Source organism: Apodemus sylvaticus, chromosome 7 (assembly GCF_947179515.1).
Source record: "Apodemus sylvaticus chromosome 7, mApoSyl1.1, whole genome shotgun sequence".
In the NCBI taxonomy this organism is placed as follows: domain Eukaryota; kingdom Metazoa; phylum Chordata; class Mammalia; order Rodentia; family Muridae; genus Apodemus; species Apodemus sylvaticus.
The window spans coordinates 81,357,102-81,372,067 of record NC_067478.1 but is presented as its reverse complement, the minus strand read 5'-3'; the positions used below and the strand labels follow the sequence as shown (position 1 = coordinate 81,372,067).

Genomic DNA, 14,966 nt, shown 5'->3' with positions numbered 1-14,966 from the left:
AATTATTAGGAGTCATAAGCTCCAGGGCGTGTACAGTGGACACTAAGAATAGGTGCGATCAGGCAGAATCCAACACCTTTCCTCCCCCACAGCTCCCTAAGTTCCCTTCCCATGCAGTGGCACTCCTGTGCTGCCTCTAAGGAAATTGCCTTGTGGGGAGAACAGATCAATTCAGTACTGGACAGGTCAGTCGGTTCCCTCCGTGTAACTTGATCCATCTGGTTTGTTCTCTCTGACTCCTCCATTAAAAAAGGTGACCTTCTGACCCTGGAGGCAGTGTCCCTGGGGCTCTTGGTGTCTTGTCATCCGTTCTACATCCCTGTCCCTCTTGTGATTTCAACAGATTCTCGAGCAGGTGAAGAGGGGACCATTGGGGCAGTGGACCACGCGGTGATTGGCGGCGTCGTAGCTGTGGTGGTGTTTGCCATGCTATGCCTGCTCATCATTCTGGGCCGCTATTTTGCCAGACATAAAGGTAAGCAAGGGGCTCTGGCAGGCTGGAGCAGTCCCAGCCCTGGCACTGGGGGGCCTCGCAGGTGTCATTAGTAGTCAGCTCCGTGTAAAGGCTGGTGCAGCCGATGTGGTTCCCAAACATGGGGAGAAGGGGGCTCAGGCAGGTGGAGAAACCTTAGCCACTGCTGCTGAGGATGTTTGGGGGGAGCGGGGGGGGGGCTTTGGATTCCCTCTAAATACAAAGCTGTATGAGTCTGTGGTTCTCCAGTCTACATTTGGGGATAGAGTCAGAATGGTAAGGCCGGGACTGGTGTGACAGACAGGCCCGAGCCCTGGAGGACTGGATGCTTGGAAGCATGTTCACCGCCTGCTGGCTTCCCAGGAGGCAGGACGACCGGCTTGCTGCCCCTGAACTCTGAGTAAGCTGGTCCCCGGAGCCAGAATATTTCCTTCTTGATGTGATATGCCTGGGCTTTGTTGGTTTTTTTTTTAATCCTTTGCCTTAAAAGCCACATAAATATGTATTTTTTAAATTATCGGGGCAATTGATTTAAATTGCCATTAATCATCACACTTACCAACTGTGCAGACTGGATGGGCAATCATCTTTGCCAATGCTCTTCCTCTCTGCCTCACGCTGCTCTGGGCCTCTTCTCCCCTCCTGGTAATTTAGTCTTCCTTTTCTCTGTCGGCCCTTGTCTTTCTCAGTTGTTTTTCTCAAGCACTGTGCACTGAGCTTTGGGGCGGAAGGGGAGGGGGGCATGTAGACGCTTGATTGTTACTCCGGTTTTGGGAGGGTCCCTGGAGCCCAGCAGTGGAGGTCCAGGGTACTTAACCAAAACCTTTAGGATCCAGAAGTGTCTGTCCAGAGCACAGAACAGTTGAGGAGCTCTGGAGCTGTGTGGGCCAGAACCTCTGCCTTTCAGTGCTTAGCTTGGTAAAGTCAGAAAGTGGAGCGGGGCGTACACAGCATCTGTGGAGGATCCGGGGAGGGGGAGGGGAAACGTGTGCACGTTCTCCACAAGAGAGACAACGAAGGAAGGGGCACTTGGCCACCTGAGTGCTAGCTTATCGCTTTAAGATCTGAGAATTCAGCAAAATGTCCAAGCTTTTTTTTTTTTTTTTTTTAAGAATAAGAATCTTTAGAGTTCGAACATAGTGCTAAGAGGGCTATCAGATTACACCAGGCAGTTTGAGTTCTACCTGCCAGCTACTCCAAGGTGAAGTCTTGTCTCTTTCCATGTAAACGCCTGGGATTTGGTGATAGAAATGTCACCAACTTAGTTAATGTTCTGTCATTATAATGTGGCTGTGGCAATTAGCAAATCCATGAATCCGGGTCCAGGCTCCAGTCACGTGATGAGGAAGAATCCCTTGTTCATGAAGACAGAGCCCAAGCCTCCATTGCAGCCCTTAAAATGTCCACTTCCGTCCTCCATCCGGTGCCCCACTCTGAAACGGAAGGCACAGGGAAAACAACCCTGGCACAAGCTCAAGCGCAGTCTCCCCTGTGGGTAGCCAGTGGCGGTCCACGAAGCCAGGGCACTATGGCGGGAGTAACTGGCTCGAGATGGCGATAGAGGCATCCACGAGGCCCTAATTCATTTATTGGCTAATTGCTCTTCCTTGCTCTGGTCTTTAACCATGTGCGAACATCTCTTGTCATCGGCCTTTGGTGTTTACTGTCAATGCGTTAGCCAGACGCTCTCCAGCTTTCTGCATTCTAGCCCCCCTCGCATCTTCTCTGGTCATAATCACTGCTCTAATGTCTCGTTTGCTGAATTACATCGCAGCGGCTCAGTTGGAGTGGTTACCTTTGCAGCCCGGGATTCCCATCTGTCTCACCCACCCCGCTCTCTTCTTCCTATTGTTTTTTTCCCCCTCTGCTGCCTGCACACCACTTCAGCTGATGATGGCCATAAAGCAACTTGCCATCTCTGTGCCACTTCACCAGAGGCCACCAGAGAGTCACCGTGCTTTACCCCTTCATCTTTCAGGTACATACTTCACTCATGAAGCCAAAGGAGCTGATGACGCAGCAGACGCAGACACAGCTATAATCAATGCAGAAGGAGGACAGAACAACTCTGAAGAAAAGAAAGAGTACTTCATCTAGATCAGCCTTTTTGTTCCAATGAGGTGTCCAACTGGCCTGTTTAGATGATAAAGAGACAGTGATACTGGAACTTTCGCGAAGCTCATGTGGTTTTTTTTTTATGAGTGGGTGGAGAGATGCGAGACTGGGAAGGCTTGGGATTTGCAATGTACAAACAAAAACAAAGAATGTTCTTTGAAAGTACGCTCTGCTGTTTGACACCTCTTTTTAATCTGGTTTTATTTTGGTTTGGGTTTTGGTTTTTTCATTTCTGTTTCTTCCTACCAAGTCAAACTTGGGTACTTGGATTTGGTTTCGGTAGATTGCAGAAAATTCTGTGCCTTGTTTTTCATTCGCTTGTTGTGTTTCTTTCCCCTAGCCCTTTTATGCATTTATTTTTCCCAAAATCAAATTTGTTTTTCCCCCTCTAAAACCTCCCAATTTTTTGGAATTGACCTGCTGGGTTTCCTGAGATTTCCCCCTCGTTGCCAGTTTTTTTGTTTTGGTTTGGTTTGGTTTGCTTTTTTATTTGTGTTAATGGTGACTGCTTTCTGTTCCAAATTCAGTTTCATAAAAGGAAAACCAGCACAGTTTAGATTTCATAGTTCAGAATTTAGTGTCTCCATGATGCATCCTTCTGTTGTCGTAAAGATTTGGGTGAAGAAAAAAAAGAAAAAAAGAAAAAAAAAAAAGAAAAAATGAAAACTCTTTGCTGCTGCCCATGTCTTAAGTACTTAGAGCAGCGAAGACTAGAAACGTAGACTGTGACCCAGAAGCTGTCGTCCGCTGTGGATCCTCATTACTGTACAGGGTTATCTGCAAGTGAGGTGTGTCGCAATGAGATTGAATCTGTCGTTAATTCTTTATCTGTAGGCGGCTCAGTATAGATTACCCCGCGCTGTGCAGAAAGTTTTTGGAGTGGAAAGGTCTCCTCCTTCCTTCCTTGTTGCCCTAAACAGACCCGACAGGTGAGGTCTGTCTGTTTTATGTAAGTGGACAAATTTGAGATGCCACAGGAGGGGAAGCAGGGAGGGGGTACGACAGTTCTGCTCTGGTTATTTCTACTCTCAACAAGTCCATCCGCCTTTCCCAATTGGCCTTACTGCTCACGAATGCAGGAGAGAGAGTCCGTGTGTCGTGTGAGTGACCGGAGGGAACAGGCTTTGTTAGGTTTGGGTTTTTTTTACCCCCACTTTTGTTTTGGTTTTGGGGTTGTCCCCCCCCCCCTTTTGTGCTTACCAAGGATGGCAGTGGGATGTGTCCTGTGTGCACTGTATATTACAGACACTGTCCTGCTGGGACACTTGTCCTGCTGGGATTTCCAGCTCCAGTCCCCGCTCCCGCTCTCATTCCTTCAGAGTTGGCTTGACAAAGGCTGGAGGTACAAAAGAAGGGCCAGTATTGTTCTGGAAAGGTCAGAGCTGAGGTGGGAAGGCAGCAGGTAGGGATCGTCAGTTACTAAATCAAAACTCAAAATGTGAGTGTTTCTATCTTTTATGCACTAGCCCTGGCCTCTTTCCTCAGCCTTAAGAACCATCTGCCAAAACTCCCCCCACCTCGCATGATGGCAGCCAGAGCACATAGCTACTGAAATAAAGTTTCCATGAACAGACCTTACACCAGAGCCCGAGGGGAAGGTGGAGGAAGGGAGGAGCCCGTTTGCATCCTCCAAAGCTAAGTGGGGGGTGGCACAAGTGCTGAGGACATCTAGCAGAAGTCCTGAAGGACAGAACCTAAACTCTTACCGCGCATGTCGGTAAGCTCCAGACTCCAAAACAGTCCCTCTGGAAAGACGGCATCAGAAAAGATAGATCTATCTATATATATAAATATATAAATATATATTATATAACATTTTCAGTCAGTACTTTTGGATTTTGCAAGGTGCATTTTTACTATTGTTACATTATGTGGAAAACTTACGCTGATTTATTTAAGGGGAAAAAAAGTGTCGACTCTGTTATTTGAAAGCGTATTTCTTTTTCTTGTTTTTATTTTAACTTCTGATAGAACCACTGCAATATGGGGGCCTTTTGGGAACGGACTGGTGTGTAAAGGAAAATTCATTACAGAGCAGTGTTTTGTTAACCCCTCTCCTGCCCCTAGGCACTTCACCAAGACAAAAAGCCACAAGGAACATCCCTTTTTCAAGAATTTTATAATGTGCATCTATTCCGAGCCCTTAGCACCCATCCTGACCATAGTGACCATATCAAAGGGTGACGACCAGTTAGCATGTCGTTGAAAGGGTTTTTCAGCTGTTCTTTTTAGAAAAAAAAAAATATAAAAAGTATAAAAAAACAACAAAAAACAAACAAACACAAAAAAACTACCATTGTTCACAGAATTGGCATCTCATTTTCGGGACCGCCCATCTTTCTGTTTTGACAAGTGTACAGTAGTGCGGTGTTCTGATGTAACTTTATGGCTTACAATGTTGACATGTCTCAGGTTCCTGTGTTTCGATTGGTGTTTTTCCGTCTCAGGTAGATTGCAAAGTGTAGGCCCCACACATTGGAAAAATAATAATAATAATAAATAATAATAATAATAAAACAAAGCAAAAAGCAGGAAATTGCGGACTTTAGTTGTATATTGGTTTATGTATTTTTCTTAAGTATACAGTGCACTGTTTGAAATGTATTGTTGAGTATTACTTTGTACAGGTTGATCACTTTTTTAGAGTGAAGAAAGAACAAACTTGGGTTTTTTGTGTTTTTTTTTTTTAAGGAGTATAAAATAATGAAGGATGTATAATTGATGCCAAATAAGCTTGTTCTTTAGTCACGACGACGTCTTGTTTTTCCCTCTAGGCCAGTTCTGTTTCTAAGGTGTTACAAGGGCCATGTTACAGTGTAAGAAACTCCACATCCGTGTGTTCCCATTCGCATTTTGTATCGGTTCATGTATACCATTTTTACAAAAAGAAAAAAGAAAAAAAAGAAGTACTATAAAATATCTGTCTTCTTAATAAAAAAAATTAATGTTACAAGTGATCCTTTAAATCTCTTTCTGGATTCTTAAAACACCCGGCCTCTGGTCCCGGCTTCCTCTCCTAGGACCTTGTGTGTGTGGGCCCAGAGCACTGGCAGTGGTAGCTGGGAAATGGCTGCAAGCTGGGTCTCTCTCTCTCTCTCTCTCTCTCTCTCTCTCTCTCTCTCTCTCCTGTTCATCCTTGTCCAATCCTCTTCTACCCCACAGTAGACAGCAGAGTCCGGTGGTGTTCGGCTAAACCGAGTGGCCTCCAGTGAGCGCAGCAGTGATTTGTGCAGGTGTGCAGGGCCTAGCTGCCTGGGATGGCACCTCCTGTGGATATGCCCGCCACCACCCTCCCACCTTCACCCACCACCCACCAACTTCCCTGTGTTGCCTGCTCCACCCGTCTTTTTCTTTGGGATTCTGTGTCTTAACAATTCATATTGCCTTCTTCCTTTTGAAATTCTCTCCTTTCACTAAATGAAGAGGTGAGCGTCTGCCCCTGCTGCCTGCCTGCCTGCCTGCCTGCGGACTGTTCTCGCTTACCATTTAGGTTTTGGAGACTTCAGGCCCGGGTGGCCTTTGAGATCCAGCAGCATGATGAGATTCATCATCCTTGCCTTACAGGCGACATTAGCGATGATCACGCTCGTAAGCCACGAGCACAGATCTGACCACCCCAAAGTGCCCTTTCTTACCATTCACTCAGCTATTGCTGAGTTCCCCCCTCTGTCTGTCAGGTAACCAAGAACGTTTGGCAGGGAGAGACAAGGTAAGCTCCAGAAAAGACAAAGGCTGGGCATGTCATTTAGGGCTTTCACGTCAAACATCACCAACAGAAGCAGTTATGCAGTCACTGAATGTCTGGCACCTCCACACTGTGGGGTTGTTGGGGACACAGATGTGTGTAAGTGGTCACAAGACACTGGCTAAGGTACTGGTTACCACAGTGAAGTGACCTTGTTTGTAATTGCCACACCCTATACAATAATCCAGACCAGTAGGGATTTCTCAAGGAATGGCAGTGAGCAGATAAGTCTGCTCAGTGGAGGAGCCCGGGAACCTGGCCGGGTTTTCAAGGACATTGGAGAAGAGAAGTGAGTTAAGGACCGAGGCAAGTGAGCCCAGGCAGCAGATGGACATGTGAGGAGTGAAGTGCTCGTGAATGCCTTCCATCCTGTGCCTGTCCTCATAGGCTACCCAGAACTCTGGGAGTGCGTTAGCTTCTCCCAGCCTTTGCCAAAAGGCAAAGATCATCTGGGAAGATGACCCACCACATCTTGATAGGTCAAGGGCAATGTAGGATAGCTCTGGAGAGCTGGAGTAAATCAATGTTGGTTTTAAATAATTGCCCCACCTTTACTATCTGCGTGAAGCTTCGGGCACATTACCCTAGGCACCTGATCATTGTCTTTTCTTGGGTAAGGTAGGATTTGTTATAACCTCGGAGGTCATTAGGGGTCAGAGATTAGATAGATGAACAGTCCTGGGCTGGGAGTACAGCTCAATGACAAAGCCCATGTTTAGCAAGCCTGGGGTCTTGGATTCCATCTTCAGCTCGCCAAAAAGATAAGAAATTGGTGCTTAGGCGGTATAGTTGCCTAGTGGCCGACAGGAAGGAAGCAGTCATTACATGTCCTTCCTACCATAATGTTGATTTAGAAGACAAGGTTGCCTGTTGCTATAAGAACTGGCCACTCCTTGGAGAAAACTGCATGGACTACCTCTGTGAATTTTTGCATAGAATATGTAAGGACTTCCTCGGTGTGGTTCATCAGTGTATTTGCTCTGAGTCACGCTGCATGCACAGAGACCCTACTCATCTCCTTGCCTATACCGAGGCTCCAGATTCAACCTGAACACACAGAGCGGGACCCTGCTGGTGGGTGAACTGAGGTGGTACCTTGGCTCTTGAAGCACAATAGGGCATGCAAATGAGAAGATGCCAGAAACAGCTAAGTTGGTACATTTCCTGTGTTTACCTCTTAGCATAGCACAAAAATATGGGCCTTGCTTCCTCTAGAGGATTCTTGAAAATGTTTGGCCTGGGCCTGTTCTCCAAATATATCCACTGGAACCCCAAGGTGATATCCAGGTGTTAATTGGTGCAATCTTTCACTGTACTCTGTCTAGTAGAAATGTAACTCTTATACCGTGGACTTGCTCTATAGAGAGCTGTTCCTCTAAGTCTGTCATCAGACCTTAAAGCAACCATACAGTTACAATAAGTAGAAAGACCCTCCTTAAGTAAGACATTTCTGTTGCATTATAAAATGTGGCCTCCGATTCCTGATGCACCTGTTTGCCCACATGCCACAAATATCTACTCATAAAGAACTGGCAACCAGATTCCTTCAGTGACTTCCATGTTCTCACAGATAGTTCAGGAAAAAACTCCAAGATGAAACTGAAATGACCTGTCCCCAGCTCAAAGCTTATGGGAAAAGAGGTTCTTCACTGTTGTCCAGACAGGCTCACAGCCACTCTATAAGGGCTTAAAGGGCCAGCAGTCGAGGGCTGGTTGCCTGACTCAGTTTTGTAGGTTTAGTCTCTATTTCAAGGTTTGACTTTATAGGTCCATCCCCAACTAGGTAGCCCCTTGTGAGGCCTTGAAGATGTGTGTCTGTGTGCCCCAAGTCTAGCATCCTTGGTCCATCTGTCTCTGAGACTGGCTAGCACTGGTATGTGTGTTCCTTCTTAGGGGGAGGAGGATCTTTTTGGTAATGCCTATAAGGTAATATTGACACACCACAAGGGCCCTTCAGAGTAAAGTCCCACAGGTTAGAAAAATTCAAAGTACACTCTTTAGCTGGTGTGAAGGAGAGTTTGGGCCCCAAGATAAGCACACCCCAAAGTCCATTCCCGAACATCTAATGCTTTTGAGTCTTATTGACAGCAGCACCCAGGCTCTCACATAATAGAAAACTGCATGCTTTGGTAAGGGTGATGTTTTGTTTGCTTATTTGTCTGCTTAGGAGTTTTTTCGCTTTTTATTCCCGAGAGACTCTAATGTAAATCCCATGTTGGTCAGTGTAAGAACTACAAGTCTTGGTTATCTAAATGCAGATAGAATTCATTTTAAGATCACTACATGTGCGCTCACACGCGCGCGCGCGCGCCGCGCACATACACACACACACACACACCCTTACTCCTGCCTTTGCTCCCTCCTAATCCTTTAAAGTATTGCCCTGGGGAGTCAGGACCACTACCGAGGAGCAACCCACACCCTGGGCCAGGACCTCTCTTCCATACATATGCTGGCCATGCTCATATTTCAGACATGCCTGCCTTAAATCTTCCTTAAGTGCTATCTTCTCAGGTTAATTAATCACCAGGCTTAAACTTGCTGTTACCAGCAGGAAGTCCATCCTGAAGTCAGCAATGTTACGATTGCATCTTCTAATACTGTTTATCCTGCATTAGTGTTTACTTAGGGGGAAAATTGATCCGTAATTGATATTTCAGTCTTCCAGAGCTGGTGTTGGAAGAGCCTAATGCAAGCCTTTAATAGCAAGCAAATATTTAAATCCCTTAATGGTTGCTGGATATTGAAATGTGTGACTTTATTACTCTTTTCGGTTTGTTTTCTCTGTAGTTGTGTATTTCATCCCTTAAACTTGCAACGGATGCTGGCAGGCTCCAGTCTAGCTAATCCACAAAAGCTGTTTGCCCAGACACAGCAGTCCTGATTAAAAAGTATTGCTATGGATGGGGGACTTCTACACTAATCAGTCTCTGTTAGCTAGTGACGAAATACTATCCATCTCTCTCTCTCTTTCTCTCCCTCTCTCTAGGCCTGTTTTCTCTAACCTCCTCTCCCAGAATAAAGTGATGGGGGCAGCTATAGTGTCGCAGTTAGGAGCATGAATCTTTTATCGTTTGGACAAGGAAGGGAAAATGCCATTACTGTCAACTGAAATGTCCTACTTGGGTTTTTGCTTCTACTTCGCTGCCAGAGCCCGTTTCTGCTGCTCACAGCTGTTCTTGGTGGCTTGATCCTTAACACAGCCAGAAATGCAGCCGGGAGACGCTTAAGACAGTTTATGGAAAATAATAGATTTCCTTGCAGAGACACCAAAGCCTCGAGAAGGGTCTGGATTCGAGTTAGACCCAGCCAAGATCACCAGTTCTCCCCCTTTCTGGCCTCAGTTACCAAGCCTCTTGCTCAAAAAAAAAAAAAAATGCGCAGGCCCTCCCTCTTGAATTCTGTTTTCCTGGTTGGTTTCTATCTGCACCCGCAAGTCTCTGGCTCTGGAGTTCTTTGTCTCAGCACTTGCCTGCAGCGAGAGAAGAAACAATATCTCCACATGTGGACAGAAAAGATGCTACGATGTGGAAAAGAAGTCCTAGGAAAGCCAGCCGAGGTGAGCTGAGACTCACCTCACCAGCCCTGGTGCCCCAGAGGCTATATTGGAGGCTAGCACTGCCCTCCCAGCACAAGGGTGGGGTCCTTCCTTACCCGTGTGGCCAATCAGGAAAGCCAAGAAGTGGTGTAGTTAGCTCTGCTCCCTTCAGCTATGCAGACCCATCACCTTGCCAGCGCTCAGCCAGCCCTTAGTTAGAAGTCTCTGGGAAGGATGTTCCCTTGGGCAGCCCAGAAGGGAGAGGCTTCAAATACTGGTAAAATACTTGCTTTAAAAAACAAACAAACAAAAAACTGGGAAAGCTGCAAGAACGGCAAGACCCCAGGCTTGCAGCTTCCGGACTGTTGATGCAAATTCAGGTCAAAAGCCATGGGTCCCCTACAGTGCCTGGAAGTGAAGGTAGAGGGGTGTGGCCGGCGGGCACCAGCCCATCTCTGCCCCTTTCCCTCTCTCATTGCAGTAGCAAGCATTCCCAGTTCGGTGCCACCACTCCCCACTGTTTTATTCTCAGCTCCTCCTAAATGGAAACCATTAATCATACTAAATTGTGCAATGATTCCACGATAGGGAGACTGCTGATGGCAAAAATCATTCTCCTTTGTTGTGCCAGGCAGGCAAAAGGCAGAAGTATTCGTTTGTCTTTTTTTTTTTTTTTTTTTTTTTTTTTTTTTGCAAGAGCCTGGCTCCTTGCGAGTGCTGACCATGTGTTTGCCCAGGCAGCTGCCTCTATGTGCACAGTTTATTTTAGCATCCGGCTAAGGCACCCCAACTGTTGACAGAAAACAAGGCTCCTAAGCCTCCTCCCCCTCATCCCAAGGACTGCCAGGAATACTTAAATCTGTGGGTGCCCTCACCCAAGGTCTTTCTCATCTCAAGGTCCTCAGATTGGGGAAGAGCTTAAGTGAAAAAAATCCCAAAGGTGGTCTCCTCGGGAGGTCAGCTGGCAAGGTAAGCAGTCTGTCTGTCCACCCTCCCCCCATAGCTCCCCTTCTGCCAGCTGGATTGCAGGAGAAGCCAGGTGTGGGTACCAAGGAGCCTTTTTTTTTTTTTTGCCTTTTCAGAATTTGATGTCTGCTTCGCTCTCGACAAGCCTTTTTGTAAGCCACCCCTTCTGAATTAGAATCATTTTCCAAAAGCTCTTAAGCTATGATTAATGCCAGGGCTGTTTTTAACAATCATCCTGCCAGTCTTAAGCTGTAGTCATTTTCAATAATTTGGAGCGCTCAAAGGCGAGCCAGGAGTTTGTTGACAACAAAACCCAGAAGAGCACAGTCAGGCAGCCACAAAAAGACGGAAAAGCAAGGGGACCACTTGGGCTTAGCTGGCTTTCTGCTCCTAGAGTTTCACTGCTAAAAGTTTGATTGAACACTCACAATGCATTAAGGATCCAACTGTGAACATGGCTGGGCGAGAGGGATGCCAGCCTGGCTTTTGTGCGAACAAACCGGCAGCGTGTTTGGAGGGCTTCTGGTTTATCTATGGACACGTGTGGTTCATTCATGCTGTCCCCAAACCAAAGTGCCCTCGTTTGTCTTCCTTCTGCCAACCTTGAAGACCGAGAGAGGAGCACCATCCCTTTTGCTTTGGAGGCTGTTGGCTTCCCATGAATGCCGAACAGATCTCTGGTTAGGAGTTGGGGGGACCGGCGTCCTCCTGGCCACTGTGCGAAACGAGCGCTCTCTTTTTAATCTCGGCAATTTCATGCGAGAGTGTCCACCTTTTTTTTTTTTTTGGTTTTGGTTTTTTGTTTTTTTTCGATACAGGGTTTCTCAGTATAGCCCTGGCTGTCCTGGAATTCACTCTGTAGACCAGGCTGGCCTTGAACTCAGAAATCCGCCTGCCTCTGTCTCCCAGAGTGCTGGGATTACAGGTGTGTGTGCCACCAACGCCCAGCAAGTGTCCACCTTTTTTGAAGCCCGGACCAAACTGGAGCCGTTGCAAACGGCACGTTGCAAACGGCAGCGCGATCTCAGGTCTACCTAGCTCTCAGACTTCCACAGCAGTTCGCAGCTCTCTCCAGTAAAGTGTCAGCTCTAGGCAGTGCTCTTTAACCCAGAGAGTTAGGCGTGATTGGTAGATAGGGGTGTCTCTGTTTAACCCGCCCCCAGGGTATGTGCCTGAGAGTAGACTCCCAACAGAGCTGGCTGTGTTAGGAACAGATTTCCAAGACTTCCTTCAACCATGACTAGCAGCAGGGTCCCGGACCCTCTCCCAGCATGGGCCTACTCTTTACCCTCCTAGATGCTTCTCTCTGGGGCCCAGGGAATGGATAGTGGATGGTCTCTGGGGCCATGTTTATGGCTTAGCTAGTACTACTCTAAAAGGTATCAAAATCTGCCAGAGACGTTCCAACGCCTTGTTAGAGTTTCTGTAGGGCTTCCTGTCAAGTTTTCAGTGGACACTCCCCTGCTGTAGTTAGCCTACCAGGGGTCCTGAGCCTTTGGGGAAATGGGCATTTCCCGGAGAGTAAGTCTTCCCTCATATTCTCTGCCTCTGTTCACTAATCAGCCACTTCCCCAAACTAGAGACCACATACTCCTGCCCATTGTCCTCTAACTGCTTCCCCAACACCCCCTAACCTTGTTATTTGCACGTTGTTTGCATTTCACCAACCCTGCCCGCCTCTCTGTGCCTCTGCAACCCAAAGAGCAGCCTCTCCCCTGGCCTCCTCTGCCCACCCCACCCCCATCACTAGACCTGAGGACCTCTCTAGGTCCCTCCCCTGCTCAGGCAAAGCTCTCGATTGACTTTGGGCCTACCCTCAACTCAACTGCTCACCACATGCCTTCCCCTCGCTCTGGCCCTCAGTCCTACTCCGTACCCCGCAGCTACGCGTCCAGTGCTGTTCTATGCACCCAGACTTCTTCAGCAGCCTTCCCACCTCTGTGCCTTGGGAAATGGGGGATGGGTGGGGGAGGGGAGATCGAGTCCCTCCTGGGGGCTGATTCAGGATTTGTCCCTTCGCCTTTTCAGTCCCTTATTCTTACCTCAAGTTCTGTCCTTATCGTGTAACTGGACTATTTACTTTTCTGTCTCCCCAAGTAAAAAAGTAAACTCCCTGAAGGTAGTAGACACAGATCCAGCTCCAAAGCTAATCCACTTTCCAAAGCCAAGTGCTGGCTCTGTGCTTGAAAACCACTGGATGGGTCTGCTTTACCATTGGAGGGTATGGCCTAGTCCCTCCTTTTTAGCCAGCAAGTCTAAAACATTTGCAACTCCTCCTGTGTGCTTTAATAAATTTGAATTTTGTTTCTTCCTATCGAGGTCAAAGTTGTGGGCTGTTTTTATTTGTTTTGTCTTTCCCCTCTTGCCTGTTATCTCTCGAGGCTGATTCCTCCACAAATTCAATGCCCCGAGGTCCATATGTACAAGGCCCATAGCATAGTGACTAACACCTCCGGGCCCTGCGACCCCATTTGATGCCTGAAAAAGAAATAAATAGGAGTCTCAAAATCCAAAGGAGACAAGAAAACTGCCCCACCAAATGTGCTGAGCCTTCAATTAAACACCTACCAAAAGACCATTGTCAACCAAACAGCAAGCTGAGGAGAAACTAATTTAAAAAAAAAAAAAAAACAAACCTCAGGCCTGCAGTGTGGGCTGCAGGCTCTCACAGAGGAGCTGGCTTCAATAGCATCTTGAGGTTCCAGGCCCTGTAAAGATTTTCACACCATCCCCACTCCCCCACCTCCTTTCTTTCCTATCCCCACCTCTTCCTTCTCATCCCCATCCCTTGTCTCTTTTTATCTTGTTCTCTCCACCTTATCCTTCTCTCCCCCCCTCCCCTTCATCCCCTCTCCTGAATCTCCCTCTCCCAAAGTATATGAAACAGGCTCTGGAGGAAGCCAGCCAAGGGAAGGAGAAGCGCTGGTACTTGGGGCAGCTGACACTTCCCAAGGCCCCACCCCCACGCACCTGAGGGCTCAGCGAGCAAGCTATTCTACTCCAGATATACACAGAACGCTTGAGCTATATTAAGTGTTCAATTAAACACCGTCATCTTCAGCCATTGATCTTCCCTTGGACAGCAAGAGCGTTTGCAATCAGTACGTATATGTGGCTTGCACACCCAAGTTTCAAGGCTGTAAGGCAAGTGGTGCAGTGATGCTCTGGGCTTTAGAGGCCAACTGTCTTCTGGGCCCCACAGCTGTGGTCCAGTTCGGGTTTGGTTTGGTTTGGTTTTTGTGCCTGGGTAGAGGGGTAGGGTGGTGCTGGAGGCCTGAGTATGTTTCCGGCTGGACCTCAGATTCAGCCTGTGACCTTGGGCAATCGCTGCCTCCCTGGGGCTCTCCTGTAAGGAGCCTCCATCTCCAATGGTTCCCAGTGCTTTGTAATTGTTTCCAGTGCTTTGACAACTCAGTGCCAAGGCACACCCAACAAAATGCTGTTGTTGTCCCAGGGCACTGAGAACCCTGATACAATGTCCTGCCTGCTCTTGGGTTAGAGATTTAAAAGCTGTAATAAGTGATGACTGGTCCCCATTGTTGTTTCATGGTGTCCTTGGCATCTTGGGGTCGTCCAATTTGGGCCCCTTTTCTTTACAAATAAATAAACTCTTTTTGTGAAAAAAAAATGGTTTCATTTGCACATAATTTTGACTTGTATAATTACTTCTGTGACCTCTCTCCACAACTTCACCCAGGTGAAGAAGCCCCTTCTCCCCACAGCCCCTGCTGCAGTTCCCTCCGTTGTCATCACCGATGCTCTGTAAAGTAATTGTGCAATTAGGACGGAGAGACCAGAGCCCCGTGTTTCTCTACATTGTGTGTTGGGAGTCTGACTTTGACTCTGGCTTGCTGGAGTGGGTGAGCCGGCCCGTTATTAAAAAAAAACAATTATACTGTTAAGAAATCAGGGGCTCCACAAGTGAAGATCATCGATTGGCAAGAGCTGGTCAGTTATCACCAGAAGGTCCTGACAACACACTAATAGGTTTTTCTGAAGATCCAATCAAATTTTCTAGGCAGAGGCTCGAGGTGTTCCACATGGGATAATGCTTGTCCTGTGCGGTATTGATTTCAGCGCGTGGTTCTCTCCGCTCTCCGCTTTCCCTCTTACAGACTCCCGCTTCTGCT

At 47.4% G+C, this 14,966-nt stretch overlaps 1 protein-coding gene across 3 annotated transcripts in view; it reads left to right on the top strand.

Moving 5' to 3' along the window:
- Cadm1 (cell adhesion molecule 1) overlaps positions 1 to 4,881 on the top strand; it is a 318,385-nt gene extending 313,504 nt beyond the window's left edge. For all 3 annotated transcript variants that reach the window (XM_052188420.1, XM_052188419.1, XM_052188418.1), the window contains 2 exons: positions 344 to 475; positions 2,451 to 4,881. In XM_052188420.1, coding sequence (XP_052044380.1) covers positions 344 to 475; positions 2,451 to 2,569 — 251 coding nt within the window. In that variant the 3' untranslated portion in view covers positions 2,570 to 4,881. The remainder of the gene's footprint in view (positions 1 to 343; positions 476 to 2,450) is intronic.
- The last annotated feature ends 10,085 nt before the right edge of the window (positions 4,882 to 14,966 follow it).